This window comes from Gadus morhua, chromosome 19, assembly GCF_902167405.1.
Source record: "Gadus morhua chromosome 19, gadMor3.0, whole genome shotgun sequence".
Taxonomy (NCBI): Eukaryota; Metazoa; Chordata; class Actinopteri; order Gadiformes; family Gadidae; genus Gadus; species Gadus morhua.
This window is the reverse complement of record NC_044066.1, coordinates 8529064-8552335: the sequence shown is the minus strand read 5'-3', so window position 1 is coordinate 8552335 and position 23272 is coordinate 8529064. Positions and strand designations below refer to the sequence as shown.

Genomic DNA, 23272 nt, shown 5'->3' with positions numbered 1-23272 from the left:
CGGTGGGGCTAGCCCCACCAGGAAGTAAAATAATCTCCGTCCACTTCAACAGAGAAACACTCTGAGCGCATGCTTCCAGCATGCGCTCAGAGTGTTACACTCAGACTTTATTATGTCCATGGCTTCAAGTCCAATACAAATTGCATTGGGCTGGTGGGGCTAGCTAGAGCAATGGGCTAGAGCCCCTCTTGCCCCTCCAGACGAACTCAAAAAATAAAAATAAAAGCGCCAAACTTATTATCTTTTAGTACTTTCTGGGGAGATAAATATATTTTTTATATATTTATTTATTTTCATTTTCATTTTATTTTATTTTTTTCTTGTGAGAGTAGGTGGGGCCGAGCCCCACTTGCCCTTAATGACCAGTCGCCACTGATATATGTGAACATTAACAAACAGGTTTCAGACCGACACAGACACGGAAACGGACAAGGTCAGACAGACAGAGGTGTGCGTGTCCTCTTGGTCGTCCAAAGCGACATGTCCGGGCATGTCCCGCCGGAGGAATGCATGTTCCTGGTTGGTTCCACGTTGTCGGCCAGAGAAAGGGGTCTCTTCCCTTGGTAGTGACTTTCACAGCACAAGGTCAGACCACCATCGTCCCCGGGCCGTTCCCCCCAAAGCCGCTCAGAGATCAGAGCTCAGTGTGGGAAAAACACTCCTGAGGAATGTGTGTGTGAGACGCGTTTGCTCAAGTAAACAAGAGTATCCTGCAGGTATGCTGTTCAAGGAAGATAGAGGAGCCCTGTGTGTCTGCGTGTCTGTGTTTGTGTGTGTGTGTGTGTGTGTGTGTGTGTGTGTGTGTGTGTGTGTGTGTGTGTGTGTGTCTGTCTGTGTATGTATGTATGTGTCTGTGTGTGCACGTGTATATGTCTCTTTCTCACAAAAATATACGTGTCTCACGGTTGGGTGTATGCATGTGTGTATGTGTGTGCTTGTCTTTCTCTTGTATGTGGCTGTGTGTGTGTCTCTTTTTGTGTGTTCAAGTCCTTTTGTGTGTTCATGTCCATCTGCCTCTCGTGCGTGTGTGTATGTGTGTGCGTGTGTCTTTTCTGTGTTTGTTTGTGTGTGTGTGTGTGTGTGTGTGTAAGGGGGAGTTGTGTGTGTATGTGCTTACGTGTGTGTGTGTGTGTGTGTGTGTGTGTTTATGTGTCGTTGTCTTTCTCATGTGTTTGTGTGTGCATGTGTGTGTGTGTTTGTGTGTGTGTATGTGTGCGTCACTGCCCATCGGTGTGCAGTGAACCCCACCTGTTTTGTAATCAGTACCAATTATCCTCCAACACACAGAAAGACTCGGAGGCTGGCATTCCTTCCCCAGCACGACGCCCACTCACACCATCCACCGCTAGTACCAGCACACACATGCACGCTCACACACACACGCAGACAGACACACACACACACACACACACACACACACACACACACACACACACACACACACACACACACACACACACACACACACACATACACGTACTCTAACATACACACACACACAGACACACTCACACACACTTTTTCCACACCAACACACACACAAACGCATATGATCAGACACTCAGTACATACACACACACACAAACACACATGCGCACACTTTTTCCACACAAACACACACAAACGCACTTTGTCAGACACTCAATACACACACACACACACACACACACACACATTACACACAGAAATAAAACTGCTCACACTCACACTTAATTATAATAAAATAATTCGTAAATATAATTTATAAATGTATTAATAAATAAATATATTAGACGTTATATGAACACATAGACAGATGATCTTTATTTTCTAATTATTGAAGTTTCCATATCTTTTATTTATGGACCAAGACTCATCCAAGTATCACATTAAGAGTCCACGACAGAGGATTGTATCACATTAAGAGTCCCCTACAGTGGTGTGTAGCACATTAAGAGTCCCCTACAGAGGAGCGTATCACATTAAGAGTCCCCTACAGAGGAGCGTATCACATTAAGAGTCCCATACAGAGGAGCATATCACATTAAGAGTCCCCTTACAGTGGTGTGTATCACATTAAGAGTCCCGTACAGAGGAGCGTATCACATTAAGAGTCCCCTACAGTGGCGTGTATCACATTAAGAGTCCCCTACAGAGGAGGGTAGGAGCTGCTGTTGGGAGGACTTGGCCTTGGCTTATATATTAAACCTCTTTTCACTAAACACTGACAATCTGTGGGTAACTGTGGGAGCACAATTGCACACACAGCCACACATACATACACAAACACACGTATGCATGACACATTCAGAGGCAGGCTCATTACTATCGACAAGTACATAGAAAAACACACACACACACACACACACACACAAAGACTTGCATGTGTGCACATGTGTGTACACAAACCCAAAAACCCACTTGTACGTTCAAAATGACATACACTCCCCCACACACAAAGACACACAGAAAGACACAAACACACACACACACACACACACACACACACACACACACACACACACACACACACACACACACACACACACACACACACACACACACACACACACACACACACACACAGACACACATATAAACACACAACACACAGGCATAATAGCGCAAGTGTGCACACACAAACAGAAAGATACTCATGCACACACATACAAACCCAGACAACTCTCTCCCTCGCTCTCTCTCTCTCTCTCTCTCTCTCTCTCTCTCTCTCTCTCTCTCTCTCTCTCTCTCTCTCTCTCTCTCTCTTTCTCCTCTCTCTCTCTCTCTCCTCTCTCTCTCTCTCTCTCTCTCTCTCTCTCTCTCTCTCTCTCTCTCTCTCTCTCTCTCTCTCTCCCTCCGCCAGCAGTAGTGTTTCTGGCAGGGTCTCAGTGGGTTTCTGTGCTTTAATGGACCAGCGGTGCGACTCCCCTAAGGGCCGATCCTGGAGAACAAGCTACTGAGGAACAGAGAAACAAATCAAGCCCTGCAATCCTCCACCCTGGCCTGGGTCCAGGAGGCTCACCCTAGGAGGTGGGGGAGGAGGGGAGGAAGGGAGCAAAGGAAGGAAGGAAGGGATGATTCACTAGTGAAAGACAGAAAAAGAAGACAGAGAATGAAAGACATTTAAGGAATTTAGGAAGGAAGGAAGGAAGGACGGACCGAAGGAAAGATGGACAGAAGGATTGTAGGAAGGAAGAATTAAAGAATGAAAGAAAGAAACAAAAATAGGAAAGATAGAAAATAAACAAAGAAACAAAAAGGGAAAGAAAGAAAAGAAAGAACCAAAGAAAAGAAAAGAAAGAAAGAAAAGGAAGAAAGAAGAAAATGAAAAGAAAGAAAGATTGCCAAAGAAACGAATGGAAGAAAGACACACAAAACACAAAGAAAAAAGACAGAAAGAAGGCTTTTAACATGTGTACCAGCGTGAACAGGGATGGTTAGTGGTTAACAGTGTTGGGAGAAGGAGTTCACCACGGTGGGCTCTGTCCTTGCCCGAGGCCTGGCTTCCTACCACTCAATGAATTCACAGGGCGTTTCATCTGCTGCTTCGGGCTATTTAGACAAATAATTAACCATGTCTAATTTACACATGTGGCGGTGCTGAGATTGGGTTGGTTCGAGGTGGTGGACAAAATATCAACATGCAGTACAAAAAAAATAAATAATAATTTTCAACAACACTCTTCCCTCTATTCCCTCTATTATAATCACCTTACAGAAGTATTCTCTTTTATAATCACCTTAAAGATCTATCCTCCCATTGAGGTACATGATCTCTGCTCTGCGCTAAGTGCACTAACTCAAATATTCCCCCCCGTCTCGTGGGAACGGCCCGACCACTTTAACGACGGCGAAAACAGCGTGAGTCATCCTCTCTCGCCGGCGAGATTTAGCCCGCGGGTTAAAGGTCGAAGACGTGGTTGGATGTCAGAACTGTCACACACACTCTGGGCCGTCTAAGTGTGTTTAATCTCTGCCCCCCTGCCTACGCCCCCTTGCCCCCCTGCCTCTCATGTTCCCCTCTACTTCTGTCCTCGGGGCGTGTCGTTTAATACGCGAGCGTCTTGGGCTGAAATGCAAAGAGACAAAGCTAAAAGCGCATTTATTTTGGAGAAATATCGTTTTGATAATCAACTGATTCCATTTGACTCTCATCCCTACCGTGTCTCTCTTAGTCTCCATCTTTCTATCTCACCCCCCTCCCTCTCTCTTCACTTGTTCTGTTGGGAGACTGGTTAAGTTGTACCAAATGCCCATCTAACTAAAGGTTGAAACAAAGGTGTTGCCGGTCACTTCTAACTCTTTCTCTCTCTCTCTCTCTCTCTCTCTCCCCCTTCTATCTCTTTCTCTTACCACGCTCTCTCTCACTCTCTCTCTGTCTCTCTCCCTCTTTCTGCCTCTCTGACGTGCGCTGTCTTGTCCAATTTTTTAGACAATGATTTATTTTCTGTCCAAATTACCAAATTGCCCGCATAACACCAAACAATTGCCTCATCCAAAATCATACGGCATTGCAATCAACTGTCTGTTTGTGTGTGTTTGTATAAGTGTCTGTGTCATTACACAACATACGTGATTATCCATGACGACAGGGAGAATACATGTAAATGTGGATTTGGAAGTAGGACCCTGTGTTTGTGTGTGTGTGTGTATGTGTGTGTGTGTGTGTGTGTGTGTGTGTTCGTTTGTGTGCGTGTGTGTGTGTGTGTGTGTGTGTGTGTGTGTGTGTGTGTGTGTGTGTGTGTGTGTGTGTGTGTGTGTGTGTGTGTGTGTGTGTGTGTGTGTGTGTGTGTGTGTGTGTGTGTGTTTATGTATAAACACATGCACGCATATGGTCTGCTTTACAATATATTGAAAAGGGAAAGTAGCATCTCTTGTATGTGTATACTGTATACATGTATACTGGTAATAGCTGATAATATGTGGAACACTATTATACAAAGAACATTGTATATACAGGATTCACTTCCTGGTCTGGTGGGGCAACAAAGGCTGTGTCTGAAGCAAGTTTATGATGTTCTAATTACCGTTTTACTGATGCACACACACACACACACACACACACACACACACACACACACACACACACACACACACACACACACACACACACACACACACACACACACACACACACACACACACACACACACACACACACACACACACACACACACAGCCACACACACACCTCATCATCTCAAGGACGTCTACAGGTCAGACTGCAGGCGGATCACGGACGTTGGGGCTCGAACCCAGATGCCGTCATCTAGAGGTCGAACTCCTCATCCATGACACTATCCTCCCCATGTTTAACGATATACCCATGATGAATTACTGCTGGTAATCCTTTACTGCAGCTGTATGTCCTGTCGTAGCTGTCAGAGGTGTACTAGTGTATTACTGGCACAGTAGCACAGGGAACAGTTGTGTGCCCTGTGTTATCAGTACTAGTAGTCAGACTGGGTGTACTAGTGTATTACTGGTAGAACAGGAATCCGTTGTGTGTCGTGTAGTATCAGTACTAGTACTCAGAGGTGTGCTAGTACTACTTTAAAACAGGGAACAGCTGTGTGTCCTGTAGTATCCGCACTAGTAATAATAATAATAATAATAATAGGTTCCATTTATATAGCGCTTTTCACGTACTCAAAGCGCTTTACATAGGGGCACAAAAATAGATAAACAAGAAAAAAAAAGAAAAAAAGAAAAAAAAGAAGTAGTTAGAGCAGTGCTGGTGTACACTGGTACGGCAGAACAGCGATCACGGGGGACTGGCTTGTAGCTGCCGGGCTAGTAGGTAATCAGAGGCTGGGATAAACAGTTCAGAAGCTAGCTTCTAATTTCCCACGCGCAGACGTCAGCCGTTGGTGCCTGTGCATCACTTTGTGGTCGGATAGAAACATGTGTACAAGCCCACGTGCATCCGCACGCACACACGCACACACACACAAACACACGCACAAACACACTCATGCATGCACACACACACGCACACACACACACGCACACACACACACACACACACACACACACACACACATACACATGCATACATACACGCATGCATGCAGTAACAGTTTTTCTTGAGGATGCCAAGTGTAGGCTGTGTTTTATTTGTCCATATGTGGTTGTGTGTCAATGTATATACATGTGTGTGTGTGTGTGTGTGTGTGGGTGTGTGTGTGTGTGTTTATTATTAATGTATTATATATGTGCGTTGGTCTTGTGCATCTATATGCGTATGTGTATGCAGCCAGTCAGTAGTCTTGTAGATCGGCCCTTGTGTTTGCGTGTTTGCGTGTGCGACTGTGAGTGTGTGTGAGTGTGTGTGTGTCGGTCTGTCTGTGTGTGTTCTCCAGCAATAACCAGGAGCGATCTCAGTCAGCCTACATTCTTCCACTTCCTGGCCAGGAACCCAGTGAACTGACTCACTGCTGCCTGACCTTCCCAGCGCTCCGACGATGTCCTCTGTTGCATTGTTTAACATGTCATAGCCGTGCGATTATTCCCCTCGCGCCTCACACTGAACAATTCATAACCCACCCCACCTTTATGTAAGATGTGAAGCCCTGGCTCATTAAAACACCGCTCAGGGAGGGAGGTTCATGCAAGGCAACGCACCAGGAAACGCTGGATGGAGACGCTGGTGCGGGAGGGAGAATATCACAATGGCTTTGCTTTTCTTTGCTGCCCCACCTTACATTTAATGATGTTATAATGGATTACGACAGTGTTCTGTGAGATATCCTGGACCTATCTAAAAAGAAAATGCTGATATTTCAATAATTATTGCAGATTCAATGTCCATTTAAAAGTATAATAATTTTTTGTCTGAGGAGTCTGAAATGGTCTGAAAAACGTAAGAGAACATGCATAGTCATGAATAATCATAATTATGCCAAATTGTCCGTATTTAGGACGATATTGTAGAATCCTATTCAAACAACCTAACTACAGAGTGTAGACAAGCACTACACATACATTCTAACTACACATTTCAACATATATCTTTTGCAGACTAACAACCTTACATTTTGATAAGCCATCTCTGTTTTTAAACGACCATAGCTCCATTTTCATTTGTCAATGTCAGATAACTTATGTGGTTCCTCATAAACCCTCTTGAACAGCCAGAACTTCATATGAACAGGGAACAAGAATGAGACTTAAGAATATTGACATAATATAATAATATAGGTCATTAATAATAATAATTCATATACATTTATAATATTGTATGGAGGAAGCAAGCTAGAAGCTTGTAGTTTTTATTTGCTATCTTTGTCATTCAAATATGTTTGACCTGAGTAGGGAGCTGAAACGGATGGAAACATAAAACTGTACTTAGTGTCGCTGGGAATAGATTGGGATCCAAATCGGGGTCACGAATCTCCATGTGAACAGGAATGATAAATAAAACCCACAGCTTGTTATTCTTTTAACAGTCACACCACAAAACATTTTCCTAGTGATATGTCGGAGGGCCCCGGTCTTTTTAAAGGCGATGTGGTTGGTTGCCTAGGGGATTAAGGTTCCCGGGTACAGAGTCATGGTGTCTGGTCCGTATGCGGACATGAAGACATCAGTCTGAGACCCCGTGTGCTATGTGAACGGTGGGATCAGGGTGGTGTTGGTGTGTGTTGTGCCTTGAATGTAGTTGTCAAGGACAGGTATATCGTTGTTGCTAACAAGGCTTTGAGTGGAGCAGCTGTTCCTCCATTTTGAGCGTGCTGATTAGTGGATGTGATGGACTTGGATGTAGGATATTGAACGTCAGCACCGGAAACAATGGTTTGATCTAGTTGAAGGTGTGTTAAGAAGATGAAATGGTTCCAATGTTATTTGATTTAATCATGGTTCAAATGTGATTCAAATATGAAATAGCCTAGTTAAGATGTGATATGAATATTAAATGGCCTGGTTTAGATGCAATTTGAATATTCAGTACTCTGATGTGATTTGAATAATAAGCGGTTGAGATTTACTACTATTTACTATTCATTAATCAGACGCTCTCCATGATGACCCGATCAAGGGCTGTTTAATCCGTTTGGAGGTTTGTGTTAATGTTCAATTTAATGATAAGCTTTGTTACATTTTCTATCGCTTTTTCAGTAGAGCTACAGTATGAATGGCAACAACATCCCAACCCACGTGGTAATCTCTGTCATCTATGCATGCAGACGGAGACACAGACACAGACCACACAGCGAGCTACAGTGAAGGGTCATGGTCAAGGCCGTGCTCTGTGTTCGCGGTCTGCGCCAATGTAAGGATACGTTTCTATAAAACATGATTTATTACTGGAACAAGGACAGCAGACGAAAAAAGGCACATACACACACGTACACACACATACAAACAAAAACACACACACACACACACACACATTTATACCTCCCCCCCCCCCACACACACACACACACACACACGCACACGCACACGCACACGCACACGCACACGCACACACACACACACACACACACACACACACACACACACACACTCACAGCAGTTTTGTGTGATTTATGACCACATAGTCTTCCTGGAATGTTTCCTACAGCACCCATTTCCCTGCACTGCTCCCTACTAGTGTGTGTTTGTTCGTCAATGGGAATGTAATGGCTTTCTTTCAGGTGTTTCAATAACTTCTGCTTAACAGAATGGGGCACATGGGTTTAAACGTGACCAACTGCCAAACAGATAGGGTCCTTGGTTCACGGTCTCCCTCGTGGTTATGTCTTTGTCGTGGTCGTCCGGTTTAGTGTAGCGAGCCGGCCTCTGGTGTTGTTTCCAAAACAATGAGAGTTTGTCAACTATTAAACATTGGTCCAGTTTTCTCCACTGTTTAAATTGCTAGCACAGGTGGGAACATTAAACCTGCTCACAACAACCCCTTATATTCAGTCTCCAACACCATTAACATGTTTTAAGTCTTGCATCCTTTAAAAAGCCACGGCACACATAAAAAGCGGCGTTCAGAACAAATGTGTATATCAGATTTCAAAACCAGTCGTAAAACGTGAGTGTGTGACTTGTTGCGGAAGGGTTTAAAGGGTCACTTCCACTGGACCTGGGTAATATCCTCCAAAGCCATAAAGAAAAAGAAGGAGCAGGCAATATTTGAAGTCGGCTATAGTAATCTATCAAATGACTGCTGAGGTAGGTAGCTAGCAACCCTTCAGGGCAGGAGCCATTCTGTCTGCCCCCATGCAATCTCTCTCTCTCTCTCTCTATCTCTCTCTCTCTCTCTCTCTCTCTCTCTCTCTCTCTCTCTCTCTCTCTCTCTCTCTCTCTCTCTCTCTCTCTCTCTCTCTCTCTCTCTCTCTCTCTCTCTCTCTCTCTCTCTCTCTCTCTCTCTCTCTCTCTCTCTCTCTCTCTCTCTCTCTCTCTCTCTCTCTCTCTCTCTCTCTCTCTCTCTCTCTCTCTCTCTCTCTCTCTCTCTCTCTCTCTCTCTCTCTCTCTCTCCAAGCCATGCACTTTGCTCGGGTTTTCCCGTGTTGATCTACTACTGAGCTGGACGGCCTAAAAAACTCATTATATTCATGGTTGTGAAGATAAAATAACCCCTAAGGGAAATAGGATATTCCTAATAAACCTAAGTGTGTACATATGCATTACGTTTGTGTGTAATCCAAACAATTTAAACTGCTATCTCAGTAGACCCTGGTCGCCTTGATTGTTTAATACACAAAAACCAATCCCCTTTGCACGGTCAGGGTTAGGGTTAGACTTCCTATTAGCTAGTAGAGGTATCCACAGCTCCAAAGGATCCAAGAATGTTACCCACCGGACATGCTATGTTGGCCAGTGTTTATCAAAGACCAGAGGTGAAGTCTTCGGCTGCTTATAGAGTCAGTCATATGGGATTCTCATTAGCACAACCGGCCATGCTTGTATGGCACGCTTGCATTCCAACTAGGAAGCCAGGCAGCTACCTGAAACCATGGTCGATATGTGGAACCATGGAAAGGCTTTTAGCTTTCTGGGCATCTCTGTTATTTGGCCTCCTTAATTGGACCACTAATTACCACAAGGTCTGAGGTTGATAAGTCATTAGGAGGAGCCGTTCCATAATCGACACACTTGTGACCTCCGAGTTTGGATGTCCGCTTGTCCGCTCCCCAATCCTCTTCCTTGGGGACTGTACCAACTGGTAGACTGGAGTGGATCTATTCATTAAAAAGAAAACATACATCTTTCTATGCAAAATCAACCCCAGCTTTTTTGATGTCACGAGCGGTTACAAAGAGGGGGAGGGGGGCAATTAACATATAAATAAAAATAGAGATGACCGTCGTTTTTCAAACCTGCGAACAGCAACCGCTTTCACATCGGTCTAATCCGCCGGTCCAATTGAACCAGTTCTTCCCACTCCCAACCCAAACCAGATGCGCCCGAACCAATCCGTCACCAGACTCGGGTTAGCTGTCAGACCGCTCTGAGCGCTGGCGGGGCAAGCGGAGCGCTTGAGAGGGCGAGCATAGCGGCGAGAGGGGCCGGCTGTCAGACACATAATGGAATAGAGATCCCAGCGGATCATAAATCCGGTTTGTCAGCCCCGGTCCGAGCTGCTGTTGGCACCGTGTGGACCTACCTTTGATCTGCCTCCCCTCGCAGAATGCTAATGAGGAGAGGGAAGGGTGGTTGGCTGGGTGGGGGACTGTATGTCTATGCACATGCAAAAAGCTCACAATGTAAGTGCACACATATCTGCTAGAGTATATATGTGTGCGTGTGTGTGTGTGTGTGTGTGTGTGTGTGTGTGTGTGTGTGTGTGTGTGTGTGTGTGTGTGTGTGTGTGTGTGTGTGTGTGTGTGTGTGTGTGGGGGGGTGTGTGTGTGTGTGTGCGTGTGTGTGTGTGTGTGTGTGTGTGTGTGTGTGTGTGTGTGTGTGTGTCAGTTTGTGTTTGTGTGTCTGTGCTCATGCAAAAGCTCACACTGTAAGAGCAGACACGTGTGTGTGGGTGTGTGTGTGTGTGTTTATGTGATAGAATGTGTGTATCCATGTGCTGACAAGACAAAAAGTATTTAAGTAATGAAACCCACCCAAGTGGGATATTTTTATGATGGTTGAGCAGAACCGGCCAATAGATGAAATGAACGCTCTAACAAATGATCCCTTGCAATGATCCGACATGGCTAAAATACTATAATACTACTGCCAATACTTCTTCTACTACTAATATCACCATAATAGTACTGCTTCTACTACTACTACTACTGCTACTATCATAATACTACTGCTTCTACTACGTACTACTAATACTGCTACTACCACTATAATACTAATGCTACTACAACTCCTATTCCTGCCACTATAATAATACTGCTGCTTCTACTGCTTCTACTACTACTACTACTACTACTACTACTACTACTACTACTACTACTACTGCTACTATCACTATCATACTACTGCTACTTATACTTCTACAACTGCTACTATTGCTATAACACTTCTACTACTTATTTCTAGTACGACGACTACTGCTACTATATCTACTGCTACTATTGCTACTACTACTACTTCTGGTACTACTAATACAACTACAACTACTCCTACTACTACTACTACTACCACTACCACTACTGCCTCCCCAAATAATACTACTATTACCACTACTAGTACTACCCCTACTGCTACTACTCATTCTACTACTACTACTACTGCTAAAGGGCCTCCAGCAGCTACTCTTTAATCTGTACTGCTGTTCCTAGTTAACACACACACACATGCACCACATACACACACACACACACACACACACACACACACACACACACACACACACACACACACACACACACACACACACACACACACACACACACACACACACACACACACACACACACACACACAAACACACATATGATCTCACATTAAGTCTCCAATATGCACGTAGGAGAGCTCCCTCTCACCATTAGCTCCTCATCATGACAAATTGTGGACCCTTTAGGGCAGCCTGTCATTTGCAGATGGAAGATTAGCGGTCGAGGGCTCATCTCAGCCCACTATTACAACACATGGATGCAGTCGGGAGGAGCCCGTGAAATACATCAATGGTTTATCCACTTAATCCTGGTAAGGGTTCGGAGGTAGTGGTTGAGGACTATGACGATGTCATCGTTTGAAGGATTAAATGCTTCAAGTCCATTATGGTAGAGAGTATGTGTTACCAATAATAATGATCATATCATAATTATCGGGGAAAACCGAAAGATAGGATTCTTCATGCTTGACTGTGGGCCATGGCGTTTTTTTTAGCAATTTGCTGTAAGTAATACTTTTAAGAAAAGTAATCTTCGTCTTTGAGGGGTCTGACCTCTACACTTTATGTGTATGCATGTGCGTGTGTGTACGTGTGTGTGTGTGTGTGTGTGTGTGTGTGTGTGTGTGTGTGTGTGTGTGTGTGTGTGTGTGTGTGTGTGTGTGTGTGTGTGTGTGTGTGTGTGTGTGTGTGTGTGTGTGTGTGTGTGTGTGTGTGTTTGGCCTGTCCAGTGACATGACTATATGAAGCCAACCGTAGGATCACGCATGTGCGTGTGTATATTTTGGGGGAAATGGAATTAACTGTCACGACAACGAGATTAACTACAAAATGATCGTATGTGTCCACCTAGTGGATATATGCTTACATTACGGGATCCGACAAATTAACATTATTTTGTTCGCCCACTGTATGACATCGCAGACATTTTGTCACATTATTGATTGCTGATTAGAACCTAAGGAATACACGCAACTGTCAACAACATAAGATATTATCATATAACTAATATACGATTCTACACAATATGTGCCAGAAATGATCTTCAGATAGTGATATTTTCTTTATTCTATGATATTTAAAACATCCCTCTTCCGATACCACCACACTTATCAAAACTATTTAAACTAACATACAATAATATATTGATTGTTGTTGTTACAATGTTCCACTGCTCCTCCTATTGGTAGTTACTAGAACAGCAACCTGAGAATAACCGTACAACACATATTTATTAAATAAGTAAAAAGTATATGTAATTTATTAGTATTGTATCATACATTATGGTCCACACTGTCAATCTCATATCATCAGGCATTGTGAGCATGGTTTAAAGGAATTCACAATTCTTAGCGCACCTTCTGTGTCAACATTTGATGGAGGCTTGTTTTCTGATGTCATAATGCCTTCGAGTGTGTTACACGAAAACCAGGGGTGTTTCAATATCTGTACATTACAGTATGGGTACCGAACTGAAAAATGCATGCCACCTGAAAGTGTTCAATTGTAGCATGGCTCTTTCTTATATAATGCCCTGCAGGTAGGAGGACTACTTGAAGAATGGAACAACCGTCGGCGGTCAGTAGGCCTATATGGCGTCATCATACCAAACTCTATAATCCATTATGACAAAGATCGACCGTAAAACCGTCATTGCAAAATAGAGAATGAATACTGCCATCTGCGAGACCTACCTTTATGAGATCATCACACATAAAGTTATAATGCATTAAATAGTCATACGAGAATGGGTTATGAATGCAGGCCATTACAGATGAAAAACGAAGTTGTTATCATTCATAATTCGAGACTTAATTAGAGATATTATTAACACGTTCTTACTGTCACAAAGTCCTAGCATTTGTGAAAGTTATTCAGTGTGTGTACGCAATAAGAGTGGCATTTCTACAATTAAGAATAAGAATAAGAAAGACAACAATAGTGTGTGTGTGTGTGTGTGTGTGTGTGTGTGTGTGTGTGTGTGTGTGTGTGTGTGTGTGTGTGTGTGTGTGTGTGTGTGTGTGTGTGTGTGTGTGTGTGTGTGTGTGTGTGTGTGTGTTTGATCGTGGCTACGCGCGGCTGCGTGTGCGTGCTCGCTCGCACAAACCTGTAGAATGCATCTGCATCACCGCGCACAAGAAGAAACTCACGGAGACTTGTGATTGGTTCCAGCCACCCCCGTCCTCCAATCGGAGGGCGGCTTTTGTTCCGCCCGCCACATCAGTAGAATGGCGGAACTCGGAGCAGGAATTCCGCATGCGCGCTAATATCCTGAATAGCAGACGGGGCGGCGGAACTGATGTCCATCCGTTGAGGATACAGATCTGTTGCCCCTTAACGACACGGGCTGTCAGACGAGTCCCAAGCCGCCAGCTGTTAGTCAGGCTGCGGTAGACCAGCAGGATAGCACAGCTGGCTCCACGGCTAGCGCTGGGCTTAAAGACTTGACAGCCAGGAGGATAAACTATTTCAGCCCGATGCTCTGACTGGGAACGTCGCCTGCAGTCGCGACTTTGGCGCACCTCGCCAGGATTAACCCCGCAACGGAATTACATATATATACAACTTTTTTTTTCTTGGAAAGAGTTTGAAAAGTTGTGAGGATGGATGTGATTGGGATGCTGAATTTGGACGAGATGGCCCACGGCCTGGCCGGCATGACCATGTTTCCATACTTTGACACAGCGCACTACGTGGTGTCCGTCATGGCTTTGAGGGAGCAGTCAGGTGAGGCCACTTCTGGTTCCTTCAGGTCCTCCGGGTCCTCATTGGTGAACTTGGGTGCTATAACCGTATTCTGTTCTATTCTTTTCATAACTGGTACGGCCTTTGCTCGTTTATTCTAGTATTGGCTTCTCTATTCTTCTATAATGGGCTATTGTAATCTGTCATAGTCTTTTATATTCGATTATTTTATGGTCTTCTCTATTCTTTTATGGTCTACTCTGTTATATTCTATCATTGTCTACTATATTCAATGATCGAATATTAGTACTCTATTATATTATATTATATTATGGTACACTATTCTGTTCTATTATGCTCTAAACAAAATAGCATGACTCAGGTATAATTCAACAACAAGTTATCTAGTACTGTTTTTAAGGTAATGACTATAATCATTGTTTTCATGTTGTTCTAGTAAACCACGCAATCAAATACATTGAAATTAGATATTTACAACATCTAATTAAATATTTACCGCACATTGTTCTCCACATTGATAAATATTAACTTAATTTTAACTTTATTGACCTCATCACAAAAGGCAGGACCAAACCCACCATGCTATTGCCTATTGCAGGACACGTAGTGTTTATACCGTAATGATAGCTTATTATAAACTTATAACAACATGTTATTATATACAACCCATGAGTTTTCGTTGCCAATCAGCCACCGCCCTTTTCGAGTCACTCATAGGTGGGCTTGCAGCCAGAGTTGTATAACAAAGAAGAACAGGTGGACTTTTACTGGAGCGAGAGATGACCTTACACGGCGCGCGCACACAGACACACGCACAGGCACACGCACTGTTCCTTCATTGTGACATTGTCACCAATGTTGTAACTCGAGTCTATTTTAAATGGTGCCTTGCAAGGCAACTGCTGCCTTTACCCTTCCTTCCATCTTTGTATCTCGTCTGTCACTTCGAGCAAAATGTACAATGACAATGACAAACAGCAACATGTCACCCAACCCACCACTATTTTACGGTATATCCAAATGTGTTTGTGTTGGGTTGAGTGTGGACTCTGTAGCTCTATAGATAGGACTCTATAGGGGGTGTGTGTGAAAGGGTAGTGAGGTTGTAAAAGAGGTATTGGTGCAACATGAAGACATTTTTCTTGTTTGTGTGTTTTGTAAATTTCTGTGTGAGATATGTCTGTCAAAGTCCATAAAAGATTGCAATGAGGACACCGAGTTCAGTTTCAACAGGGGCTCGTTTAACAAAAGTCCCATAGAAATGAACCAGTCCATGGTAACCAATGCCAATGAAGGTCAATACAACTTCGGCCTCACAAGTCTTGGTTACTTTACAAACTCTTTGGAAAGTGTACCCAAGAGGCGAAGAAAGCTCCAGAAAGCCCAAGGGCTGACTGACCAGGACAATAACTCCTGGCCGTTGCCAAATCCCGTTCCCACTCACCCCCAAAAAAGGAAAGGAATGTTGAAGATGTCTTCGTTTGACAAGACTGCAAAAGTTCACACCACAAAACGAAAACGTATACGATAAGGGAAAACACTGGTCATATTAAGAAATAGAAAGTGTTGAAACACACTTTGACGCAGGCGGAGGATGTGATGTCCTTCCTTTGAAGCTGTGCAGTTGCTCTGTTTGGAGTGCTAACTCCATCCAACTAATGTTGACATTTACCGTTTGTTTACAGCGTTGCTGTACTGGTATTTTTAGAACGTCACAGGGCGACAGTATGTAAGGATCGAACCAGGAATGTGAGGCCAGGTTGTGCATGTGTACATGTGTGCATGTGTGCATGTGTGTGTATGTACAATCGTACATGTATGCATGTGTGCATGTGTGTGTGTGTGTGTTTGTGTGTTAAGCAGAGGAACTAACTTTAATTGACACCAGTGACTCAACCTCCTCATTCGACCTTAGACCCTTCCCTTTTTTAGATTTGACTTGTAAATGTCTCTCCTGGGAATGCAAATGTTGGTGCCAGGGTATTCCTTAGGGCGGTGATGTAGTACCGGGTGCTTGATGTAAGTTTTGGTTTATGTTCCTTGCAGTTGTGTTTGCAGCTCGGGTACATTTGACAATGGGCAAATTTAGACAATAGTTTTGTAGCTATTGCCACAAATGTTATAAATATTTTACAATCACTACTGGGATTAGGTCATTTTTTATTCGATATATTACGGTCTTAAATTCAAACTTTAACTGACTTTGACTTAACTTATAAAAAACACACCCTTAAGCTGATTCTCAGTTCTAACATGTTTATGCCCATTACAAATTTGAAACACATGTACTCCATATATTGATTGATTTTACGCTTTATACAACTTTTAATCATGAAAATGACCTTTGTCCTTTGTGACAGGAAAGTGGTCCCCAGAAGGCTTTGTGAGAACATGTCAGTGAATATTCCTTGCAGCTCTCTGCAGCTGAGGCACATTAGCTTTGGCCTAGAGACTAGTTATCAAATTGATCTTTTTCACTTCACAGATACCAACGGGCACTGATCACGTAGTTCACTTGACAAGTAATCCATTCTACTTTAAATAAACCATGAGAGGTCAGGCCTTTTCTTCAGTAGTTGTGTGGTCGGTTGTTAGGAATTCCCATTGCTGGTCTAGTTTTATAATTCCTGTCTATCCTGTCCTGTTTATCTGTTTATCTGTATGCTTCAAAGCACCCCCTATTTTTATATAAACCAAGTCGATTCACATTCAAATCTATGGAATTTGCGTCTGTAAATAGGTGAAGTAAGGCTGCAAGTTTTCTTTGAATAGTGGTGATTAAAAGTAATCATGATAAGTGGTGTTTCATGTGACTATACACACAAAAGAATAGACCGTAACAATGGGTCTGCCTGTTTCTAAAGTACGCTCTGGCCTGTTGTACTTAAGAGATTAAGAGAGAACTTTGTAGTCTAAAGGGTATTTATTTATGCAGCCAAATGATTAACAAGAGACTCAAAAAAGACTGATGGATGTTCAGTGAAATATATTTTTACTTTTATTCCAATACTTCTATTATCGTATCGACTTCTGAATAATGATCTGTGTCAAATAATTTTTGGTTTTAGGGATCGGAAATTGTGTTGACACTGTGAAAAATGGTTTTCTGCATCCCTATTTCTGAAAATGTATCATGATTCTAGTCTAGGTTGTTGCAATATTTACAGGAATCATTCACTGGGGTCAGGTACTTTCAATCTTTACTTGACATACTTTCTATGTGAACTACTCACCACCAGTATGATTAGGGAGTCAGTTAATGAGTCACAGTCAGACGAATCTATACAACCCCCTCTCTGGAAGTCCTTCTCCTCCAGAAGTCTGTAATCGGCCTGCTAATCCCTTGTAATAATCCCCTGTGTGTCTTCACCTAATTCACATTAGCTGGTAGCTACTTTAGGGTTGGCTGGGTTCAGTGTGTACAGTATGTGGATCATTTCATCAAATTATAAAATGCAGGAAGTGTTATATTAGATACTTTTGGTGAGTTGAGGGGGAAACAAATTAAGAATTTATGTGTTCCACGACAGGATTGTGTTCCACGACAGGGAACAGTATCCGATGAATTGTGTATGCTTTCTTTTAACTGTCTCTCTGAAGGCATCTGTTCAATGTGTCACACTTTTACCTGAAAAAGGGCCAGAGCACTGAGAAGTTGATAAAAGTTTATCTTGTACAAGGAAAATTAAAATATTAGGGGTAAGGTAAGAGACAAGGTAAGGTCTTTGAAATGGGATGCTTTTATGTAGTTTTCCTCCAAAGTACATGTATATTTCCATGGATTTGAACTTGAAATGAGATGCAGGATAAAGGAAAGAAGGAACCTTCATTCTCCACTCATAAGTAGCGAGTGTAAATCAATATACTATACTTTTTTATGACTCATAAATGCTCTTCTTGTACACTGAACTTTGGACAATCTGCCTGCAGGCAGTTCCTCTAATTGGTTAAACAAGCTCAGCCTCTTTGGACTCTGTTGAAGTGAGGAAGTATGGATGGTTTTATGAACAGCAGGCAAACATTTTTATTTACTGAATGTATGAAATGTTTCCTTTGCAATAAAATCAACATCCTGTAGTCACTGTACTCTGACTGTGGAGAGGACCTGGGTTGTTCCATGTATCGTAGCTCAAAGCTTTACATATTAACAGAAATATCAACAATCAAAGATAAGCCGCTTTAAACTAGCTTAAGTGGTTCCCATCCTGTTGGCCTGCGGGAGTCTGCAAGCCCTGCTCCAAACTATGGACCAAATTAATCAACATTCATTGTTGTTCTGAATAATTTATGTGTATGGTATTTTTCTGCAATTCAGCATGTTCTGACCTAAGTGGCCGTGGTTGTGGTTGGGTTCACAAATATCGTATCTTAGGCAGTCTGTGGGTCGCAAACACTTTCGACATTTGAAAATGGGCCTTGAGTCCAACATTTTTTGGAACCCCTGATATAAGTAGCTTAATAGGCTATGTAGGCCTATATATCTGAAGGGATCTTCGTCTTCATCATCTCTCTCTCTCTCTCTGTCTCTTTCCTTCTCTCTCTCTCTCTCTCTCTCCCCCCCCCACTCTTTCTCTCTCTCTCTCTCTCTCTCTCTCTCTCTCTCTCTCTCTCTCTCTCTCTCTCTCTCTCTCTCTCTCTCTCTCTCTCTCTCTCTCTCTCCCTCTCTCTCTCTCTCTCTCTCTCTCTCTCTCTCTCTCTCTCTCTCTCTCTCTCTCTCTCTCTCTCTCTCTCCCTCTCTGTGCTGCAGGTGTTCTGGAGCTGTCGAGGCGGAGTCCGTTCGCCTGCTGGTTCAGCTCCATGCTCTTCTGCTTTGGAGGAGCCGTCCTGTCCGGCCTCATGATGGCCGAGCCGCCCATCGCCCCGCTGTCCAACAGCACCAACGTCCTGCTGGCCTCGCTCATCTGGTGAGTGGTAGGGAGAGAGAGAGAGAGAGAGAGAGAGAGAGAGAGAGAGAGAGAGAGAGAGAGAGAGAGAGAGAGAGAGAGAGAGAGAGAGAGAGAGAGAGAGAGAGAGAGAGAGAGAGAGAGAGAGAGAGAGAGAGAGAGAGAGAGAGAGAGAGAGAGAGAGAGAAAGACAGAGCACTTAAGTTAATCTGGCTTCCCTGATATGGTGAGTGGTCGAGAGAGATAGGGAGGGAGAGATAGACACTCCCTAATTTGTGAGTTAAAAAGGTAGACCCACAATTTAGGAAGCTAAATAGGTCAAACACGTTTTTACGTGAAATCTGCTGAATGTTTTTCATCAAATGTCCTCAAGACACTATAAGACATCTGATGATCCCTTGAAATTCACAATAGCTTGCTTTAGTTCCCTCTAATGGTGACAAATAGTATTTTATTTTTTTGTTCTAAAATAAATGCTGCCCTCTACTGGCGACCATGTCTGAGCTCTCTTCCAAAAACAAGACTGAAGTTTGTGTTTTTTTGTTAGGGTACGAAAAGATCAAGCAGATGCATGCATACTATCATTTTGTATTTAAATCGTTTAAATAATGGACACTTTTATTCAGTATATTATGTATATTTTCTTCCTTTCTGATTCTAAAGCTGATTCTAATCCTGACTGTGATTCTCTCTCAGACTCTGGTTCTGACAGTGTTGCTATCTGTGCCCCTCCCCTCAGGTACCTGGTGTTCTACTGCCCCTGGGACCTGCTCTACTCCTGCGCCGCTCTGCTGCCCTTCCGGCTGGTTCTGTCAGGGATGAAGGAGGTGACGCGGACGTGGAAGGTGCTGGGGGGAGTGAGCCAGGCCAGCATCAAGTACCAGGACAGCCTGCTGGTCATGATCGCCATCGGCTGGGCAAAAGGTTGGTCTCGCTACTCCTTAAGCTTGGGAATTGAAGTTTTATATGGAAGCAGTATAGGGCTTGGACATCAGAATGCATCATGGGAACTTTTGTTGGGGATGCACCGCCATTTTGAGAGGAATGAAGAGAGTTGTACTACTCTAAAAATTCTCAATTTACATCAATTTACCGTAACCTCGGCTAATGAAACTTTGTTTTGACTTTGGCTGGGAGTGAAATACCCTAACCTCTTAGTAACAATGAAACAATACCATACATGTTGAATTTGCTTAAACATTTATTTATATATTCATGTAGGTTGTATGATATACATGTATTATTTATACATATTTGATTACAATCCTACAATTTGTCTATTTTCTGCTAACCCATTAAACTTTTATTTTGTATGATGGTTCTATTGTTTTGTATCATCAATACCTCATTATTTTTCTGCTCTGTTGACGTGAAGCCCTTATAAGGAAAGATGCTTAGGTGTAAAATTAGACATGGTTATAATTGAAGTTGTGATGATTAACATGATAATTGCTCCGTGGTTTCGCTAGGTGCTGGAGGCGGGCTGATAGCTAACTTTGAGCAGCTGGTCCGAGGGGTCTGGAAACCTGAGACCAACGAGCTCCTTAAGATGTCCTAGTAAGACCCCACACCTTAGAATACTTCACAGTGCAGCGCCTACATACGACATCCATGATCTTTAACAATACTACTACCCATACATTATCGCCATTTGCACATCTGAACACTCTATATTTGATACATTTCATTTTAAATTTTGTGAATAGTTGTTTTTATCTTTGATATCTGTTCTGTTACATTTGGTATGTTTCGTATTTTGTATATCATTGTTGCATCCACACACCCAGACAATTTCCTTGTATGGGTTACCTTGTTGCCAATCAACAATGAAGTCAATGTTTTGTGACGAATTAAACCTGAAAATACACATTTTATTAATCCTTTGTATCCTTTCAATAACTGTATTTCAAATTTGTGTTTTTTGCCTCACCTGTAACCTTACTACAGATAAGCATGATATCGAGGTCTTTTTGAACCTGCTGACCCCTGACCCATGTCTTTTTCTTTTCTAGCCCGACCAAGATCACCCTGATCGGGGCGGTGATGTTCTCCCTCCAGCACACCAGCTACCTGCCCCTCCAGAAGCACCACCTCATGCTCATCTACACCGTCTTCAACGTGGTCAACAAGGTCTGTGTCGTCATTATAGCCTCACTCACAGTGAGGGCCCCTGTAGTCATTACAAGCCAGGTCAGAATCAACCCATTTGTGACATCACATGTGGTGCGGTGTCCACCCAGATTGATGATCAACTAATTGGTAATTTAGAAAAATCAACCGTTTGTGGTTCCACATGTGGTAGTGTCCACATGTGTATGAGTGGTAGGTCATTTAAATAATAAAAAATGTTTACATCATAAGTGGTTGTGTGCACCCGACTCAACTGGTAGGCCATTTAATAACTAAACCATTGTTTATGGCACAAGTCTGGTTTGATCTTTCATCTCAGTGGGCACTCCCACTTGTGATGTCACAGGTTGGCTGATACGGACCTCACACCTATGACCGTAGTCAACCTATGAGATGTAGGCTAATATAAATAACCCAAATATAGCCGCTAGATTCAATAGTTAGTACATTTGAAAAACACAGTGGTTATGAGCAAAAAGAAAAAATTAAAATCTTCTAAATACTAATATTAGTAATATAATATTGTTTATTCACAGTGTCTTTGTCACAATTGAATTATAGGATCGTGAAAGTCTTTTATTGTATTGTAGGCAACTGTGTGTTTCCACTTTAACCCACATCATTGCTCTGCATTTCCATCTTCTTTCATTGTATTTTATTTGAGAGTTTAGTCAAATGAGCGGCACCAGAACAGCGCTCATTTGATCTGCGGTGTGTTTCCCTCCACCCAGACGACGGCACCATGCGGTGTTGGAGTGCAGTGTAGTCTCCGTCATGACCTTTCCACCTACACTGCTTTTCATAAAGTTTCCAGCGGTTGGTGACTCACATTAGTTGGGTATTACCCCACGGGCTCCAGTTTTTGCATCATTTTCATCAGCTTACATCATCTCCCTTCCCTTTTCTGTGGGAAACTTGAGCAGTTCGCTGAGACGAAGATAAACCTACCATCCCTCGCATCCCCCTCCAACCGCTATTAGCTCCCATCCAACTCTGATCGGCCCAATTAATGACGAGCCGTTTCATCAGATTCAACACTTGTTGCCCGCCTGCTGTTTGTTATTTTGTGTTGATGATGTGCAAGGCTCCGCATCCCCATCATGTCGCCTATTCCTCACACAAAAGATTGTGCATATAGAGTAGCATCGTGAAGCGTAGCATTGTATTGTATATAATCACATTACATGACAGTGTATAGCACTGCATAGCATATCGTAGGGTATCACAGCATAACACAGCATAACATTGCATCGCATTACATAGCCCCAGTCAACCTCTAACAACCATATGATCTCTTCCCTTCTCCTCCTCTCCCCAGGCAAGGATCATCATCACAGGCTCCTCCACCTCCCCCTTCGCCCTGGTGGAGTCGGTCATCTACAAGACACTGTTTGCCGGCTCCTCCTCCTCCTCCTCCTCCTCCTCCTCCTCCTCCCGTTACACAGCCATGGGCTTCGACGGCAAGAAGCCAGTCGCCATCGACAACGGCAACACCTCCACGAACAAGAAGAAACCGTCCTCGTCCTCCACGCCGACCAATGAGTCCGGGGAGAGGAGAAGCCAGGCCTTGGCTTCCCCTACTCGGGGGAAGAGAGAAGACCAAAGAAGCGCCAAGACCAAAGAACAGGAAGAAGACAGTAGCTGTAAGAAGACTGACTAGTCGGCCATTTTGACCGTAGTGCCTCTCCCTTCTCAATAAAGCAAGGGGCTTGTTTTACATTGGCTGTCAGCATGTGACGAGGCTTACTTTTGGTACTCTCTCTCTCTCTTTGCTGTATATATTATATTTTTTAAATTT

The 23272-nt window shown here is 43.2% G+C and overlaps 1 protein-coding gene across 1 annotated transcript in view; it reads left to right on the top strand.

Annotated features, from left to right (window-relative positions):
* The first annotated feature begins 13994 nt into the window (after window positions 1-13994).
* tmem38b (transmembrane protein 38B) overlaps window positions 13995-23272 on the top strand; it is a 9891-nt gene continuing 613 nt past the window's right edge. Inside the window, exons 1-6 of the mRNA XM_030341194.1 lie at window positions 13995-14482; window positions 19209-19365; window positions 20084-20268; window positions 20814-20901; window positions 21357-21474; window positions 22793-23272. The exon at window positions 22793-23272 is cut by the window's right edge and continues 613 nt beyond it. Of these exons, the coding sequence (XP_030197054.1) occupies window positions 14359-14482; window positions 19209-19365; window positions 20084-20268; window positions 20814-20901; window positions 21357-21474; window positions 22793-23134 (1014 nt within the window). The 5' untranslated portion in view covers window positions 13995-14358 and the 3' untranslated portion in view covers window positions 23135-23272. The remainder of the gene's footprint in view (window positions 14483-19208; window positions 19366-20083; window positions 20269-20813; window positions 20902-21356; window positions 21475-22792) is intronic.